Genomic DNA, 15,941 nt, shown 5'->3' with positions numbered 1-15,941 from the left:
ATCCATTTCCAGTCTGCTAAAACGTCCTAAGGAACAATGAAGGAGGCCAGAAACTCACAGTCACTTTTGCATGGGAAAAAGTGCATTTAATCCTCATTAAGTATATGCACATAAAGTTGAAATATATGTGAAAAATCTTTCTCTGCAAGGTGTATGGAAATTTTTTTATTTACTATTCTTTTGTAGTTTTAAAACAAGTAAGAGTTCCTTATATGTTTTATTGTTGATACAGAGAGGCCAAGAATTACATCAGAGCCTCAGGATGTGGACGTTACCTCAGGGAATACAGTGTACTTCACTTGCAGAGCTGAAGGCAATCCTAAACCAGAAATTATCTGGCTGCGAAACAAGTAAGTTTAAAAGAGGAAGAGAGAAACTTGATGTAAGTGTCTTTGTCTCTGTTTGTGTACATTTCTGGGTGCATGCTTGCGTGCCTTACTTGCTAGTACATGGTATGATTACAGCAGAAACATATTATAATTAAAAAGTGACAGTGGCTGAGATCTATTTTATTAATAATTCTAAACACTGGAAAGCTGATAATTTTAGAAAACATTAATTTATTACTCCAATACTATTGGTAAGATTTTTCAACTGTAGTTACCTGCAAAGTTATTTGCATCTTTTAAACTGTAAATCGTTTGTATGTATTACCAGGCAATCCAATATGGACATGTTGCACGTGCAGATTATGGGCTTAGATAGTGTTTGCATACTCTGTGCAAGTCTGTTTGCTTTACATTTTGAGACTGAGCAAAGTTTTATAGGATTTAGGTTTCAGAGATGTTCCTTGAGCCCCACCTCCTCAGAGGCAACTTTCCTTCAGAGTAAAGCTTCATCCCAGAAGAAGAGAGCTGTATCAATTTCCAGGCTTCCCTGACCAGTACCTTGAAGGTCTGACAAGGATTACTGGATAAGTCAGATTGGAGGGCATCTCAGGAGGTCTTCAGTGCACCCTCTGACTCAAAGCAGGATCTTACCAGCTTGCTCTATCAAGTTATATCTTAAGAGCTTCCAGAGACAGAGGCATCTAAGATCTCTTGTTTCCCCTCACTGCTTAGGTGATGGAAGGAAGGGCCTCTAAAGCATGTGCATTTTTCAACAGTCCAAAAGCCAGCCTGCTGTAGAGTGGCTACTCAAGCTCTTCCAAAGCCTTGTTCACTCCAGCATCACTGGCCACAACACAACTGACCCAGCCTTGTGGCACCACATTGACCCCCTTAAGCTGATGTTAATTTACAATGTATATATGAATTGTGAGTTTACCTCTAGTTTGTCAGACTTCAGCTCAATAACTGTCTTACACAAATGGAAAACCTGATCTGGAAAATAAATTCTCTCATGTTTTATATCAGGAAGTAAACCATTTTTGTTTGTTAATTGCTGATAAAGTAGAACAACATTGAGTCTAGGTTCTGCATCTTTGTCAGTAAGAACCCCACATGCAGCAAGTTTACAACATTTATTGAGTATATTAAGAACAGAGCCTTGAACTTGGATGGTATAATTATTTCATTAAAATTTTCTTTGGCTCATGTAATTTTTATAATAAACAAAGAAAACATGTATTCAGAATACACATATGAAAGAGTTTTCAGAAGAAATCTGAGCTTGGGGTGTGGGATTATTGACTTTGGCTTATTTCCTGGATGCATGAATGAGAGCAAAGCTCTTTGTGAGGTAGTTGAACATGGCAAGATTTCAGTCAAAAGCCATTGACCTGTTGAGTGGTATGTTGAATAGATCAGCAGTCAGGCTGGGTTTTGAACACAGGAGGTGAGATCTCATCCCTCCTCTGTGCTTTCTGTGCCATGGGGGGGATGGAGTTAGAAACAGCTCTTTTAATAAAAGCCTTAGCTGTTCTTAGTTAATATTACAGAAATATATCCATGACGTAGCCTGGACTTGATCTTAGCGGTCATGAATGGTGATTCTCAAGCAATCCAGACAGAGCTTGACACAAAGATAGGTCTATAACAACTAAGCCCTCTCCTACTAGAATAGAGTGTTGAATTTACATGATACGCGTCCAGCAGAAACATTTTTAATTGATTTTTTAGAACAGCATTATAAGAAATTAAACCAGATACATATATATATATATATTTTATCTATTTTTTCCCTGTAAGCATTCACTTGTAAAGTATTTTTGCTTTTTATCTTGAGGATGCACTATTGCATAGGCAAAATTAATTTATTTGTTTGTTTGTTTGTTTGTTTTTCCTCTTCTCTTTAGGGGAAAACTAAAAGTTCTCTAATATTACCCAACAGAGTAAAACTTCCTCTCTTCCTCATTATTTTGGGCAATGTATTTTGGTTTTTGTTATTTGATAGTTTTCTGTGCTTGTGTTATAAAGGTTTAACTCTAGCAGATTCTTTTCTTCACAGTAATGAGCTCAGTATGAAAGAAGATTCTCGTCTCAACTTGCTAGATGATGGCACATTAATGATTCAGAATACTCAAGAAACAGACCAAGGCATTTACCAGTGCATGGCAAAAAATGTGGCTGGAGAAGTGAAAACTCAGGAAGTTACTCTTAGATACTTTGAGTCACCAGGTAAAGAACACAAAGTCTGAATTTTGCATGCAGAGAATTGTTTTGAAATTAAGATTGCTCAAAATAAGATATTTTGGGTCTTGCATGTTCTTGACATGGAGATTTCTTGTGCTTGGGTGTCTTAAGAACTAGATCACAAAGTTATAATATCCCTGCCACTAAAACAAAAACCACCCAATTAATGAATATTTTTATTGTCATATGAAATTCTGATGATAGTCATGTAAAAGTGTTAGGAAAAGGGGTTGGTGCATTGGGATGCTGTTCAGTGTAAAGAAGTTCTCTCTGGCTACCTAAAAACCATAAGATCCTGAACAGATCATTTATGGAACCTTTGGCACAGGTTATGCAGCCATCCTGACTCAGGAGCTTTTTAGCCTGAATCAGTGACTAACCAGTGCTTAGTGTTTGCAAGCACTAACTTCTGCCCAGGTCTGTAAAGTTTTTAAATTCCAAACTGACTTTGTCCTGACACTCAGTATCAGGTAGATTTAAAATAATGATGCAATGCACACATGTAGTTGGAAAAGCTGCTTAAATGTAGCTTAATCAGTGTTGTCTTTTTGTGAACTTACCTCAATTTTTAGCCAGTTTCTTTCTGGGTCTCAGTTTCTATGCCCCTGGAGAGACCTTTATGAAGATGAGAAAATTAGGACAGAGTATTTCAAAATCACTGTAATGGGAGTTAAGAAAAAATGACAGTGAAATTATATGAGATGTTATGTTTTATCTATTTGTATTTATAAAGGTCTGCAGTAGATTAAGCTTCAGTTAAGCAAGAGTTTGCACCAAGATTAGAAGTATGCTGGAGCAGAGCTATTAAACCCCTCAAGATTTACCGAACTATTGCAATATTCTGTTAAATTATTGCTATGTGAGCCAAAAGTCATATTTAGACATCACTCTTTCCTCACAGCCCGGCCTAGTTTTGTGATTCACCCACAAAATACTGAAGTACTCGTTGGAGAGAGCGTTACCTTGGAGTGCAGCGCAGCAGGGCACCCGCAGCCACGAATTACCTGGACCAAAGGTGATAGAACTCCTCTGCCAAGCGACCCTCGGATCACTATAACTCCATCAGGAGGACTTTACATACAAAATGTGAAGCAGGAGGACAGTGGAGAGTATACTTGTTTTGCAACAAACAGCATAGATAATATCCATGCAACTGCATACATCATAGTCCAAGGTGGGTAAGGTTAAACTAGGAGTGAAGTGCTGGAAAACATATTAGGAGGAGTATATTGCTTCAAATTGTTTGGTTATGAATTGTTTTCTGAATTGTCAGAACTGAACCAATTTTTTTTTTCTATTAATTATACAAGTCTAGTGTAGTCCATAGGAAATATGCTATAAATGTCACCTGGAGTGTGTGTTATATACTTGTTATATAATTGTCTCAAAGTTAGTTTTAAATGATTATTGTCAGAAGTTAATCATTGGTGTTTTGAAATGTATATTTCTTATTTTCTCAGTATATAGGAATAAGCATAAAGTGTCCAGTTTGTGGGGGATTATTTTCTGTAACAGGTAACAATTCTAGAAATTATGATCTACGTCTGAAGCACAAGAAATGGATCTTCAAGTACAGATCTGTGCTTCCTTTCCTTTGTAAATTCTTCTGTGAATGTGGTTACATTTTCTCCTAAGTTTAATGGAAATTCTCACTCTGCCACCTGGGCTGTTAGCACAGCTTTTCTGCAAAACAAAAATAAATGTACTGTAATTTGCTGTGATCACAATAATTTCGGAATTACATGTCAATAGTATGAATATAAATTATTTTGAGAACAATATATCAAAAACTTACTATAGAAAGGGAAACTATTTTTTTGCAAATGTTTTAATACTGCAGCTTTTATTTGCTAAACATTTTGAATAACTTCTAAATTTAAAAGATTTTTCTGTCCTCAAATTTAGTTCTCTAGTTGGCAAACAGTTTAGGTTGCAAATGCTTCATTAGTGAGTTCAATTTTTAAATCTATATGCAACTTTGACCATGTTGTTTTCTTCATTTATCATTTGCCAAGGGATGATTGTGTATTGAAGGCAAAACAAATTCCTTTTCACACTGGTAGTGCCATGATGTTACTGGCCCATGCTCCACTCACTGCTTTCCTTTTGTATAAAGAAGACAAACAGCTCAGGATTGACTACACTGCATTTTCTGCACAACTTAGCTGAGGTTTTTGTGCGAAAAAGAGAAGGTGGTATTTTTAATCAAGGGAAGACTGTGTTTGATTCTACAAGTCTTACCATGCTTCTTATTTTGGATGGATGTCAGTAGATCTCAGAGGCCTCTCCTGAGGCAGGAACAGGTTGTGAGAGAGATGTTCCTGCTGCACAAGTGCTGCCCTAACTCTCTGCCCTAAGGTGATCACAACCTAAGAGAGTCCCATTAGCACCTCTTATCCCACCAGTATGAGCTATCCAAGTCACACAGGAAACTGTACAAAATGTCATGCATTTTTCAGTTGCTTTTTTTTTTAACTGGTTTGTTTTTAATTCTGTAGCTCTACCTCAGTTTACTGTCACCCCTCAAGACAAAACAGTGATTGAGGGACAAACCGTTGACTTCCCTTGTGAAGCACAAGGCTATCCCCAACCTGTTATTGCCTGGACTAAAGGAGGTAAATGTGTTCCATTTTTATTTTTAAACTACTAGGGTAGTTTAGCTGCCATTTTGGAGTCATTCATACACTGAAATTAATTGCATGTATTTGTCAGGTGCTTTAGTTTCTGCAGGAACAGAGCTTAACTCTTTCTGCTTTAGGTAGAAAAGGCAAATGTCCCACAGAAGGTAGCTGCCCAAGCATTTTTTTCATTATTCAGTAAAAAAGAATATATGGCTTCATAACAGACTCCTAATAATAAATGTTTAAGAAATATGAGGCACTTGTGGCAATTCCTAAAACTTCCAGTTTGCTGCAGAAAAAATGGAGATGACTGTCATTAACTGGAGATCTGAAACTTGGTGGGATATGTTCTCTTCAGAAACCTAACTGTATGTCTAACTGGATTTCTGTCACTTAATGCACATTGACAGGAACACTGGGGTGCACTCTGCTGACTGTTTTATCAGGTTGTGACTGTAAAGGTATTATTACAAATTCAGCGGGAAGAAACACTCTAGTGTTTAATCAGTAAGTAAATACTCCAGTTCAGTCAAATGAAGTATCTCTAGCAAGCAAAACAATACTTAGGAAATTCTAAACTATAGTAGGTGAAGCAGACTTTTAGTAAAATCTTGATCATTTTGATGCTAATCGTGTTTCTTCCTCTACCAATATTTCTCCAACCAAAAGAAATGTCCAGAAAGTAGAATAGAGTACAAACACTGATGTGTATTTATTTTTCTGTGGGTTCTCTAGATGGCCTAGGGAGATGAGATTGTCTTACACACATGACAGTAATATGAAATGTACAGTAATAACTGCTTTTGATCTTCTTATGATGCATTCTTGCATTCTCATTTGGATACTTTATCATACTCCTTAAATTATATTTATTTCTACCACAAGTAGAGCAGATATGAAGATTATAATTATGATTGTGTGCATATGTTTGTTTTGTTTTCTTTGTGTGTTTATCTCCTAAAAAGTAAGTATTTCAAACTTTTATTTTTAAGAGGCTTCATTTATTTCCATTTTTTAATCAAATTTAAAATCTTTTCAATTTCCCTTTTTCTGACATAAAGAGACTTTGTTCTGCAGTGCTATAAATAGCCAATGCAATGTGTTTCAGGAGGCCAATTGTCTGTTGACAGAAGACACTTAGTTCTATCCTCTGGAACCCTAAGGATTTCCAGGGTTGCTCTGCATGACCAGGGACAGTATGAATGTCAAGCTGTCAACATTATTGGATCTCAACGAATTGTTGTATACCTGACCATACAGCCTAGAGGTATGTGCTCCATGTACAACTGCTGAAAAAAATATTTTTGGTGACACAAAATGTTAGTATACGGTTATCTTTGTTTGAAACTAATAAAAGGTTTTGAAATAGAGCATGAATAGTGCTTGGTTTTTTCTTCAGGACTTTGGCTGCATTTTACAATGTTTCTAAGGTGTTGGATTTGAATTATAAGGTGTTTCATTAGTTTTTATAAAATGAGCATGTGGGACAGTGTGTCCTGATACACTTTGTTCAAAGGCACTTGGAGACTACATAAGCTTGCAGCTAAACATGGCCTTGTTTGATAAAACCCTGTTAGAATGAGGCTATATCTTTTGTTGTTTAAAAAACTTGCTGTTCAGGGTTTTGCTCACATTTCAAATTTCTGATCATTGTTTCTGAGTGTATATATATATGAAATAACATTTATTGATTCTTATCTGTATTTGCACAGAGTATAATTTCTTTAGAACCGTCTTCTTTTCTGTGAAAGAGGTTTATTTGTTTTATACAGTTTTTGTGAAAACAGGAGGTTTGCTTTGAGGATTTTCCCTGTGCTTGGGAAAATGTTTTGTGGAAAGGCTACTTTCTTATAAGAAAGACTGTTAGTGAAATAATGTTTTTGGTTTCCAGAAACAGAACACTTTTCTTACAACAGCAGAATGACCTTCAAAGTGAGAAGTTATTCTTTATATTTACAATAAGCCAACCCAGAAAAAAACCCACAAAACTACTAAATTTTTCCAGTGCTTTTCTTCAAGTAAATTCTAAGTAAGGTATTTTTACAATTAATTAGATTCAGATTAATATTTATAATTAAGTTAAGTACTTTGCTGTTTAATTAAATTCAAGGAGATTCAGCATTTCATTCAAAGGATTTCTTGATAATGTCCTGATTTTAAGCAATATTTTAGTGAGAGGGGCTCAAAGGTCTTCCTGACCTCAGGTATTTGTTAGAAAAAACTTCCATTTCTTTCTCTTAGTTAAGAGTAGTACTGGGAGATTGATTAGTCAAAATCAAAATTTCTTTCACCTACATAGAACTGTTGACTAAAATTCCATGAAACAAAACCAAATTTTAGTAAGTTTTATAGTCTTCAGCTGTGTTAAATTTTACTGAACTTTACTCAAACCTAGTAATACAATTTTAGTGTAACTCAGATTGCAAAATCCAGTCACCAAAAGATAGTAAATACAAGACTGAAGTTTTCATACAAAGCTTGAAATTGAAGCTGTCCATGCATTTGTAGCAGTGACATTTTCTAGTATTCAAGAAAACTTTTTCTTCTGGACTCCTAACAAAAGGACTGTTCATCTGAGGAACATCTAGTTATTGGTCACTGTGGCTAAATCTGTACTAATGAGTAATGGTCCAGGTCTGTTTGCTGGCATGTCATGGCTCACATCAACAGACAGCTTCTCCTACCACCCAGTGCTGGATGGATGCCTTATTTGAAACTGTCTGATCCCTGGTAGCTATTTGCATACAAACAATTAAACACGGGGACAGTTTTGATTGGTAGTATAAATATATGTTGTGTGGCCAAATATTTCCCTGTAAAAACACAGCCTCCTCTTACTTCCTCAAAATACTGATTAGTTACAGAAGAACTCATAATCTTGTATGTACTTCTGATGATGGTGCCTGAGTGCTAGATTTGAAGGAAGTTAGGATTTTAAAATTAATTCTTTTTTTTCCACACTGTATTTAGATAACGTGTACACCCTGTCATTAAAATTGAAGGTGATTTTTAAATGTTTTAAGGCTTAAAGCTCACTGGGGAAGGTGTAAGAGATCTTTGAAGGCTTAGCACATCAGCCTGGGAGATTTACAGTTGAATGAGTTGTGGAAAGTTTTGCTTTTACTGCCTAAGAATTCTCTGTTGTTATTTTAAAAAAATAATAAAAGCAAACAGACAGAATTTGAAAGGCTATTCTGTCTGGGGACTTTGTACAGATTTAGCTATTTTTAATTCTTTTTTTTCCCCAGAGCTTTTAATTTGAGTGGTTTTGGCAACTACTAGCTTGTTTTATTAGAAGTTAAAAATACTTAAATAAGCCTGAAGAAGACATCAAGAATAATCAATTGTATCTTTAAGAAAAAATTATGAGAATCTAAAAACTTGCAGACAAAACAGAGTTCTATATTAAGAAATATTGGGAAACTGAAAAAAATAAACCTTGTTGACTCCTTTTTAGATCATCTTTTCCACTACTTGTATTTCACACCTTGTCAATGTATCATTTGTTTTTCTAGTGACTCCAGTATTTGCCAGTGTTCCCAGTGACATGACAGTAGAGGTTGGCACAAACGTGCAGATCCCATGCAGCGCTCAGGGAGAGCCAGAGCCAGTAATTACATGGAATAAGGTACTAAATATCTGGTTGCTGGAGAAAGGCAGTGGCCTTTCCATCTCTTCATAAGTAGCTATTTAAAGTGCAGATTGTCAAATTATTGCTTGCTGTGGTATCTGAAAATATTACTTGAATCTCAGTCAGTAAAATATTACTCAGACCTTTAATACAGGGCAAGTATATAGATACTAAACCTGATTATAATTTTTTATATGTATAAAACATATATACATATGGCTATGCAAATCATTATAAAGACTAAATAAAATATGTAATGTAGACTGTAAAAGGCCTGTGTATTTTAGTGACAATTCAATGCAAATGTCCTTTAAATATTCACTCTTAGAGATACAAAGGAATAAAAAAACTGAATTGCTGATCCTTTTGACATTTCAACCAGGAAATATTTTGGTAACTCTTTAGTAATCTGTCCATATCCTTGATTACCATTGGGGCAATAATTGTTGTATCAAGCTATTAGATTTATTAGCAGAGTTACTGGTAAATTAATGGGTTTCTAATACTGGTCTTCAGTTTTTCTATCTTCTTCTCTCCGATTAGGGAGCATTAGAAAATGTACTCTAATGTACTTTAAAGAGCTTCTAAATTCATAGCACATGAAAAATTGATACTTATAAAGCTCTTGAGATTTTTTTATTTGTTTAATTTTGAGTAAAATCAAGTATATATGTTCTTAAGAGGTACTGTCTTATTTTTGAGTCTTAAACTATGTGGTGAGGACTATGTGGTAACTATTGATTTTCAATTATGTGTACTTTTAAAAGTAAATACACTGTACAATTTAGAATGACACTCAAAACACAGAATCACAGAATTACTGAGGTTGGAAAAGACCTCTGAGATCATCAAGTCCGGTCTATGACCTAACACTAAGGGCCATATCCAGCCTTTCCTTAAACATCTCCAGGGATGGTGATTCCACCACTTCCCTGGACAGTCCATTCCAGTGCCTGATCACTGTCTCCATGAGGAAGTGCTTTCTGATATCCAGCCTAAACCTCCCCTGGTGCAGCTTCAGGCCATGCCTTCTTGTCCTGTGACTCGAAGAGCCCAACTCCCCCTGAATACAACCTCCCTTCAGGCAGTTGTAGGGAGTTTTAAGACCCTCCATGCTAAACAACTCCTCATCTCCAACAGCTCCCTCATCCTCTCCTTATAAGACTTTTCTCTCTGGTCCCTTCACCATCCTTACTGCTCCCCTCTGGACCCATTTCAGCACCTCAATCTCCTTCTTGAAGTGAGGGACACAGAACTGTACACAGTACTCAAGGTGAGGCCTCACCAGTGCTGAGTACAAGGGGAGAATTACACCCCTAGTCCTGCTGACCACACTATTCCTGTCAATCCTGCTGTCAACATCACAGTGTGCGAGTCTTTTTTTTTCATATAAGGGTATCTAAATCTTGTTTACTTTAAATAAAATGTATTAAAATGTGAAAATAAAATAGAAAAAAACAGGCAAAAATTCAGGTTTAAAAGCAGAGTGTTTTCTCAAACATTGTACTTTACTGCAGGATGGAGTACAGGTAACTGAGAGTGGAAAATTTCATGTTAGTCCAGAGGGATTTCTTACCATTCGTGATGTTGGAACAGCTGATGAAGGTCGATATGAATGTGTTGCCCGGAATACCATAGGATATTCCTCTGTTAGTATGGTACTTAGTGTAAACGGTAAGGTGTATGAATCAGAGGTATGAGTTACATTATTAGTTTTATACAAACTGCTTAATTTGTAGGATGCAAAAAAGTTATTTAAATTTCTTCCCATAATCTTTTTTTTTTTTTTTTTTTTTTTTTCCAATTATTTCAGGCAACTGTACAGATAGGAGTAAGGTGGGAACATGTCAGCCAAAATATCACTAGGAGTTAAGCTTAAAAACAAACGATGCTTTGGGCTCCACTTAGTCATACTACTTTCCTCTTGAGATATTATTTGTACCTACTGGTATTTGCTAGTTGAACACACAGTCTGGTCTTTAGGGATAACATGACAAAAAAAGTCCTGTGGCAACTTTGAAGGGCACTTGGTTGAAGATAGGTAAAACAATTCAGGAAAGTCATAATGAGGAGAAAACAGAAAGAAGATGAGAATATTTGGTAGGAATAGTGGCAAATAATGGTTATTCTGTAATAATTGGTAATATAGCATAAAGCAGCCAAAGAGACTAGTGAAACAGCTTTATTAAACAGGATGATTCTAATGTCTTTCTGACTTAGGTAAAAAGGTTGATTCTTCAGATTTTTTTTAATTTATTTTTTATTTTTAATTTTTTTTCCAGACATTCTTATTTTGATGGAAAATATTAAGAAAAAAGTGATTTTTTTAAAATCTAGAAATAGAACCATTGTGTCATAGAAAATAAGACACAAAATTTTTGTACAACTGAAAAATGAATGTTGATCAGTGATTTCTCTAACATTTTAGTTATTGTTTCCCACTGTTCTGATGGTCTGTATTTTTTTGACAAAATTCATAAATATGTATCAGTGATTTTTCTAATGTATTGGTTATGGTAATTATCAGTTACATGGTATCAATAAAACTAAGATATTCCCTAGCTTAAATTGCTTTAAGTGAGCTATCAGTCTGTCCCTTTCTCTATCAAAAATAATATTTCTTCAATCTGTAAAGATTATTTCTGAGAGAAAAACTGTAGAACTGGGAATTATTCAATCATAACTTTTCATTTATGTATATGAAGTCTGAAAACAATGAAAGTCCATAAAAATCAATTGATCTTAGTTACTCTGGGATCAATATAAAACCAAAACAAAACAAATGTTTGGTTTTTGTTTTGTTGTTGTTTTATTTTTAAAAAGAAAGAGATTAGCCAGATCTCAAATCAGTACAATCTTTAATAAAACCATGACTTGAATCATAATCTGAATGAAAACCAGAATCATTCACTTAGTGCAGGTGTCAACTGCTCATTTCCATCAGCTGAAAGCAGCAAGTTACAAAACTTTGTGCTACTGTAACATTTGATTTTCATTTGTTTGCTTTTCTTGCAAACTGTATCATCAATAAATCTAAAATTAGTGAAACTACCCTTGACTAATTTGCATTCAGTCTGAAATTGTAATGATTCTCCTTATAGCTACTGGAATATCAGATACTGTTTCTCTATGATTGCTAAAAAAATTAAGTTGTCATAGAACAAGGACAGATTATAAATACTGTATATTTGCTATCTGGATTTTATTAATAGTAGAACTGACAAGAAACTTGCATTTCAATATTTCTTTTAAACAAAATTAATGTTATAATAATGTTCCTAATGCATAAAACATTTTCTTAGCATTGAGACAGAATAAAGGCAAGTGAATAGAATCTGGGGGACAGGTTTTGCTGGCCATGTTTGGTAATGTTTTTAAGTTGCTTTTCCTTTGCCATTTTCTTCTGTCCTTTTTTTTATATGAATCTCTGAATTAAGCATAGTGGATTAAGTTTTTGTTATTTTATTTTTCTGCACATCACCCCCAAAAGCATTGGGAAAGTCTTGCAGGGAGCTTCAACTTAAAATAATCATCTGCCTAAAAAAAGACTGGCAGAAAATAGCCTAAACAAAAATAAACTCCAGTATAGTTAACATCTGACCAAGGTTTATCTTTCAGCCTACATGTGCCATTAAACACAAAGAAAGCTCTGCAAAACACGTATCTTAAGTGAACATTGAGATTATGTTTGTTGTAGGGCAGCACCAGGGAAGTGGGGTGGGTGTTAGGGTGATTGGTTCATGGCAGACAAGCACCCTCTGAAACAACTAAAATGAGGGTTCCAATTTCTCCTTAAAATAAGTAGCTTATTGGATATTATTTCTTTATGGTTGCTATGAAAATGAAGCTGTCAAGCAAGAAGGATGGATGGTGTTTAGGATACAACAGGGACTATGGCATTTAGACACTGTAGTAAGGGTCAGCTCATTGGGATATCTGGCCTCAGGGCATGCCAGGGACAGATTTATTTGCCCCTATAGATCGTTAAGTTTGATTACCCAGGTGTAGACTCAAACTCATCTAGACACAGCCTAAGTTGCCAGTTATGAAGGAATAATGAAATATTGCCTAGAAAAAAAAAAAAAACAAAAACCAAAAAAAGAAGGGAAAAAATCAGGAAAATGTTGCATACAACATTTTTTATGTCAGCTGGTTTTGTAGATCTGCTGATTTTATTCCAGTGTATTTGCTTTGGACTTCTTCCCTCTTTACCCTTCTTCCTGTGTGACTTCTCCAATCTAAACACACTCTGGAAATCATTAGCTGTTGCCTCTGGATCTGGTATTTCTTGGTTTAGACTGAAAGGAAGGTTATTAGCCCTAGGTACATGGTACAAACATCCAGTTGCAACTGAGAAATGTATTAAAAGGCGGATTAGTGGACATAAGCATTAGTGAGTTTCCAGTGTTGTGTAGAGTTGTTAGATAGCTTTTAAGTGTGTAATTTTAAACACAGTATTAAAGAGCTAAATAAAATCTTAAAATAAAAAACAAAGCAGCGATCAAAGTAAACTAAGTATTTATAGCCTGTTAAAACATGTGTGTTGTTTACTGCTATAATCTCAGGAGAGGAGCATTGCTACTTTACTGTAGTTTTTTTGGAAAATATAAAATTTTCTGCACTTTTTTTTAGTAATTTTTTTTGTGTGTGTGAAATCTGTTTAAATTTATGTAATGCATGCATAAAAGACCAACTAAGTCTGTCATTATTTTCCACTTGTTTTAACACATTCCTGTAAACACTAAATTCTTACATTGAATTCAGTACTGGTTCAGTTCTTAGTACTGATTGAAATAATAGGGAATACTTACCTGCATTGATTTTAATGGCTATTGGTCAGGCACTTGTTATCAACTCCTGAAAACTGATAATTCACCACAAAAATAATCCAAACTTGAGAAATAATTCATTTTTTCTTTGGTAATTTCTACTTGAAATTATAGGACTATTAACTAACTTTATTTGCTTCAGAATTATAAGAAACCTGATTTTTACACTTATATTCTGTTTTAAATGAATTTTGCTCCACTGTAATATGCATTGATAGGATTTCAAAATGGCTAAGAATTTTTCATTCAGAAAAAAATAGTGTTTTAATAACAGGGGTTTACTCTGTACAACTGAAATGATGTCGTGTCTAGACTCTCTTTTATAGAAGTATCTTTTTATGTGTGACCATTTTTTGCAATAACATGTGAACTCCTATTTCTGCAGTCCCTAATGTCAGCCGAAATGGAGATCCTTTTGTTCAAACATCAATTGTGGAAGCCATTGCAACTGTTGACAGAGCAATAAATTCAACACGTACACATCTATTTGACAGGTATCCCCCTCTTTTTCTTTTTTATATATTGAGAAGTCAAAATTAATTTTGCATGTACTAGGAATAGTGTAAGATTTATTTAGAAATAATCCATTATATTAGCTAAGTGGCATTGTTAACATCTAGTTAGTTTTGGGAATACTAGCAGTTTGGAATGTAAGGATTCCTAATGTTTAAATCTCTATTTGCTTCAGCAGTTTTTCTGCTGTGATAATGTGCATTAAATGGCTATTAAATGTTTAATGTTATTATTTTATGATTTTTTCTTGCCTTCCATTTTGAGATGAGTAACCAAGGTATGCACTAATCATGTTGCTGAACACCTACACGATTTATGTAGTGTTGTTATTTTGTAACTCCTATGTACACTGACTTTTTTTTTTCAAATTATCTATCAGTCGTCCTCGTTCTCCAAATGATTTGCTAGCCTTATTTCGATATCCAAGGGATCCATACACAGTTGAGCAAGCAAGAGCTGGGGAAATATTTGAAAGGACATTACAGCTTATCCAAGATCATGTACAAGACGGTTTAATGGTTGACCTGAATGGAACAAGTCAGTATTCTTTCCTTATTTTTTCTGTATTAAAGTTATTTGCCTTCTTAAGTGATTGTACTTCAGGAGACATTTATTTTCTAAGTCTGGGTTCTACCTGCAGAACCATTACGTTGAAATCAGTGAAGTTTTTTACTTTGCAAAACTTTACCTGGAAAGCTGAAACTCACACAATAATGTAGCAATGTGGAAACCAATGACTGAATTGAGTGAACAGATATATTTGGTGAAGTATTTATGTTTTTCCTTACGTTGACTTATTAGAGAAAAAGATAATGATCAGGTTCTTCTACTGGTCAAATTTGGTCTAATGGAAGTTCATAAGGTGTTCATTTTGTTAACTTCCTGTGTGTTAATTCATTAGGACGATTGTTTCATAGCAGAGCAGCTGTCTCTGATGTGTATTAAAAAAAAATCAGTATTTTGTTCATGTTTCTTTAGATAAAACCATTTAGTGTTGGCATGCCTTGGCAAGGAAAAAAGGTGATATAACAACAAGGACTTATATATTTTACAAACCAAGGTTCCTACAAGAGTATTCAAATAATTATTTGCCACTTATTCTTTTAATGCATGTCAATCTAAGCTAATTGTTTCCTTTAACACTGATCATATATAATGAGAAATTTCATTTTTGCTACTTTTTATAAATAGCAGAAAAAAATTGAAGTGCAATGTTTCTACATTTTATTTGTTGAGCTCTAAATTCAAATTCATCTAGTCCAACTGGAGCATGTGTAACTTATGTATTTATGTGTATGGATAGGATTGGGATATAGGACAAGCATTTGGAAATAATGATGGAGTTTTAGATCTTTTGAGACTTGATATAGCCAAAAGATACAGTGAAAGTCTAGAGGATATATTCTTACTCATTATATTCTTTTTTGATGTTTATAATTGAGTATTTATTGCAGCTTGCAAAAACTTTAGCTCTGGCCATGAACTAGGGAAGTATTTGTAAGACACACTGCAAGCTTTGTGAAGAAGTGTAGCATTTGCTAATAAAAGATTACTACTCATTATTAGAGACAAGTAAATAATTTGTAATGAATATTTCAGTTTAAAGACATATTGAAAAATCTTTGAAGGTTTGTGTTTCATGAGAGCAACCTTATTTAATTCAGTTCTCTAATTAGATGCATATGCAAACATATATATCATACTAGGAATATATGATATCTGATGTGTTAGAATTGACTACTTTTCACTGGGATTTATAGTAGTGAAATTCAAT

At 34.5% G+C, this 15,941-nt stretch overlaps 1 protein-coding gene across 9 annotated transcripts in view; it reads left to right on the top strand.

Moving 5' to 3' along the window:
- The window catches only part of PXDN (peroxidasin), a 104,050-nt gene that overhangs the window by 42,856 nt on the left and 45,253 nt on the right, over positions 1-15,941 (top strand). For all 9 annotated transcript variants that reach the window (XR_011725404.1, XR_011725403.1, XR_011725402.1 and 6 more), the window contains 9 exons: positions 233-350; positions 2,389-2,558; positions 3,475-3,747; positions 5,072-5,188; positions 6,303-6,461; positions 8,710-8,822; positions 10,343-10,499; positions 14,040-14,148; positions 14,547-14,704. Coding sequence is in view for 4 of the 9 variants with exons in the window: in XM_071741827.1 (XP_071597928.1) it covers positions 233-350; positions 2,389-2,558; positions 3,475-3,747; positions 5,072-5,188; positions 6,303-6,461; positions 8,710-8,822; positions 10,343-10,499; positions 14,040-14,148; positions 14,547-14,704 (1,374 nt within the window). In the remaining 5 variants the exon portion in view is untranslated. The remainder of the gene's footprint in view (positions 1-232; positions 351-2,388; positions 2,559-3,474; positions 3,748-5,071; positions 5,189-6,302; positions 6,462-8,709; positions 8,823-10,342; positions 10,500-14,039; positions 14,149-14,546; positions 14,705-15,941) is intronic.

The sequence above is a fragment of the Heliangelus exortis genome, chromosome 3 (genome assembly GCF_036169615.1).
Source record: "Heliangelus exortis chromosome 3, bHelExo1.hap1, whole genome shotgun sequence".
Lineage (NCBI taxonomy): Eukaryota > Metazoa > Chordata > Aves > Apodiformes > Trochilidae > Heliangelus > Heliangelus exortis.
The sequence above is the reverse complement of the archived record's forward strand: the minus strand, read 5'-3'. Positions and strand labels throughout refer to the sequence as shown.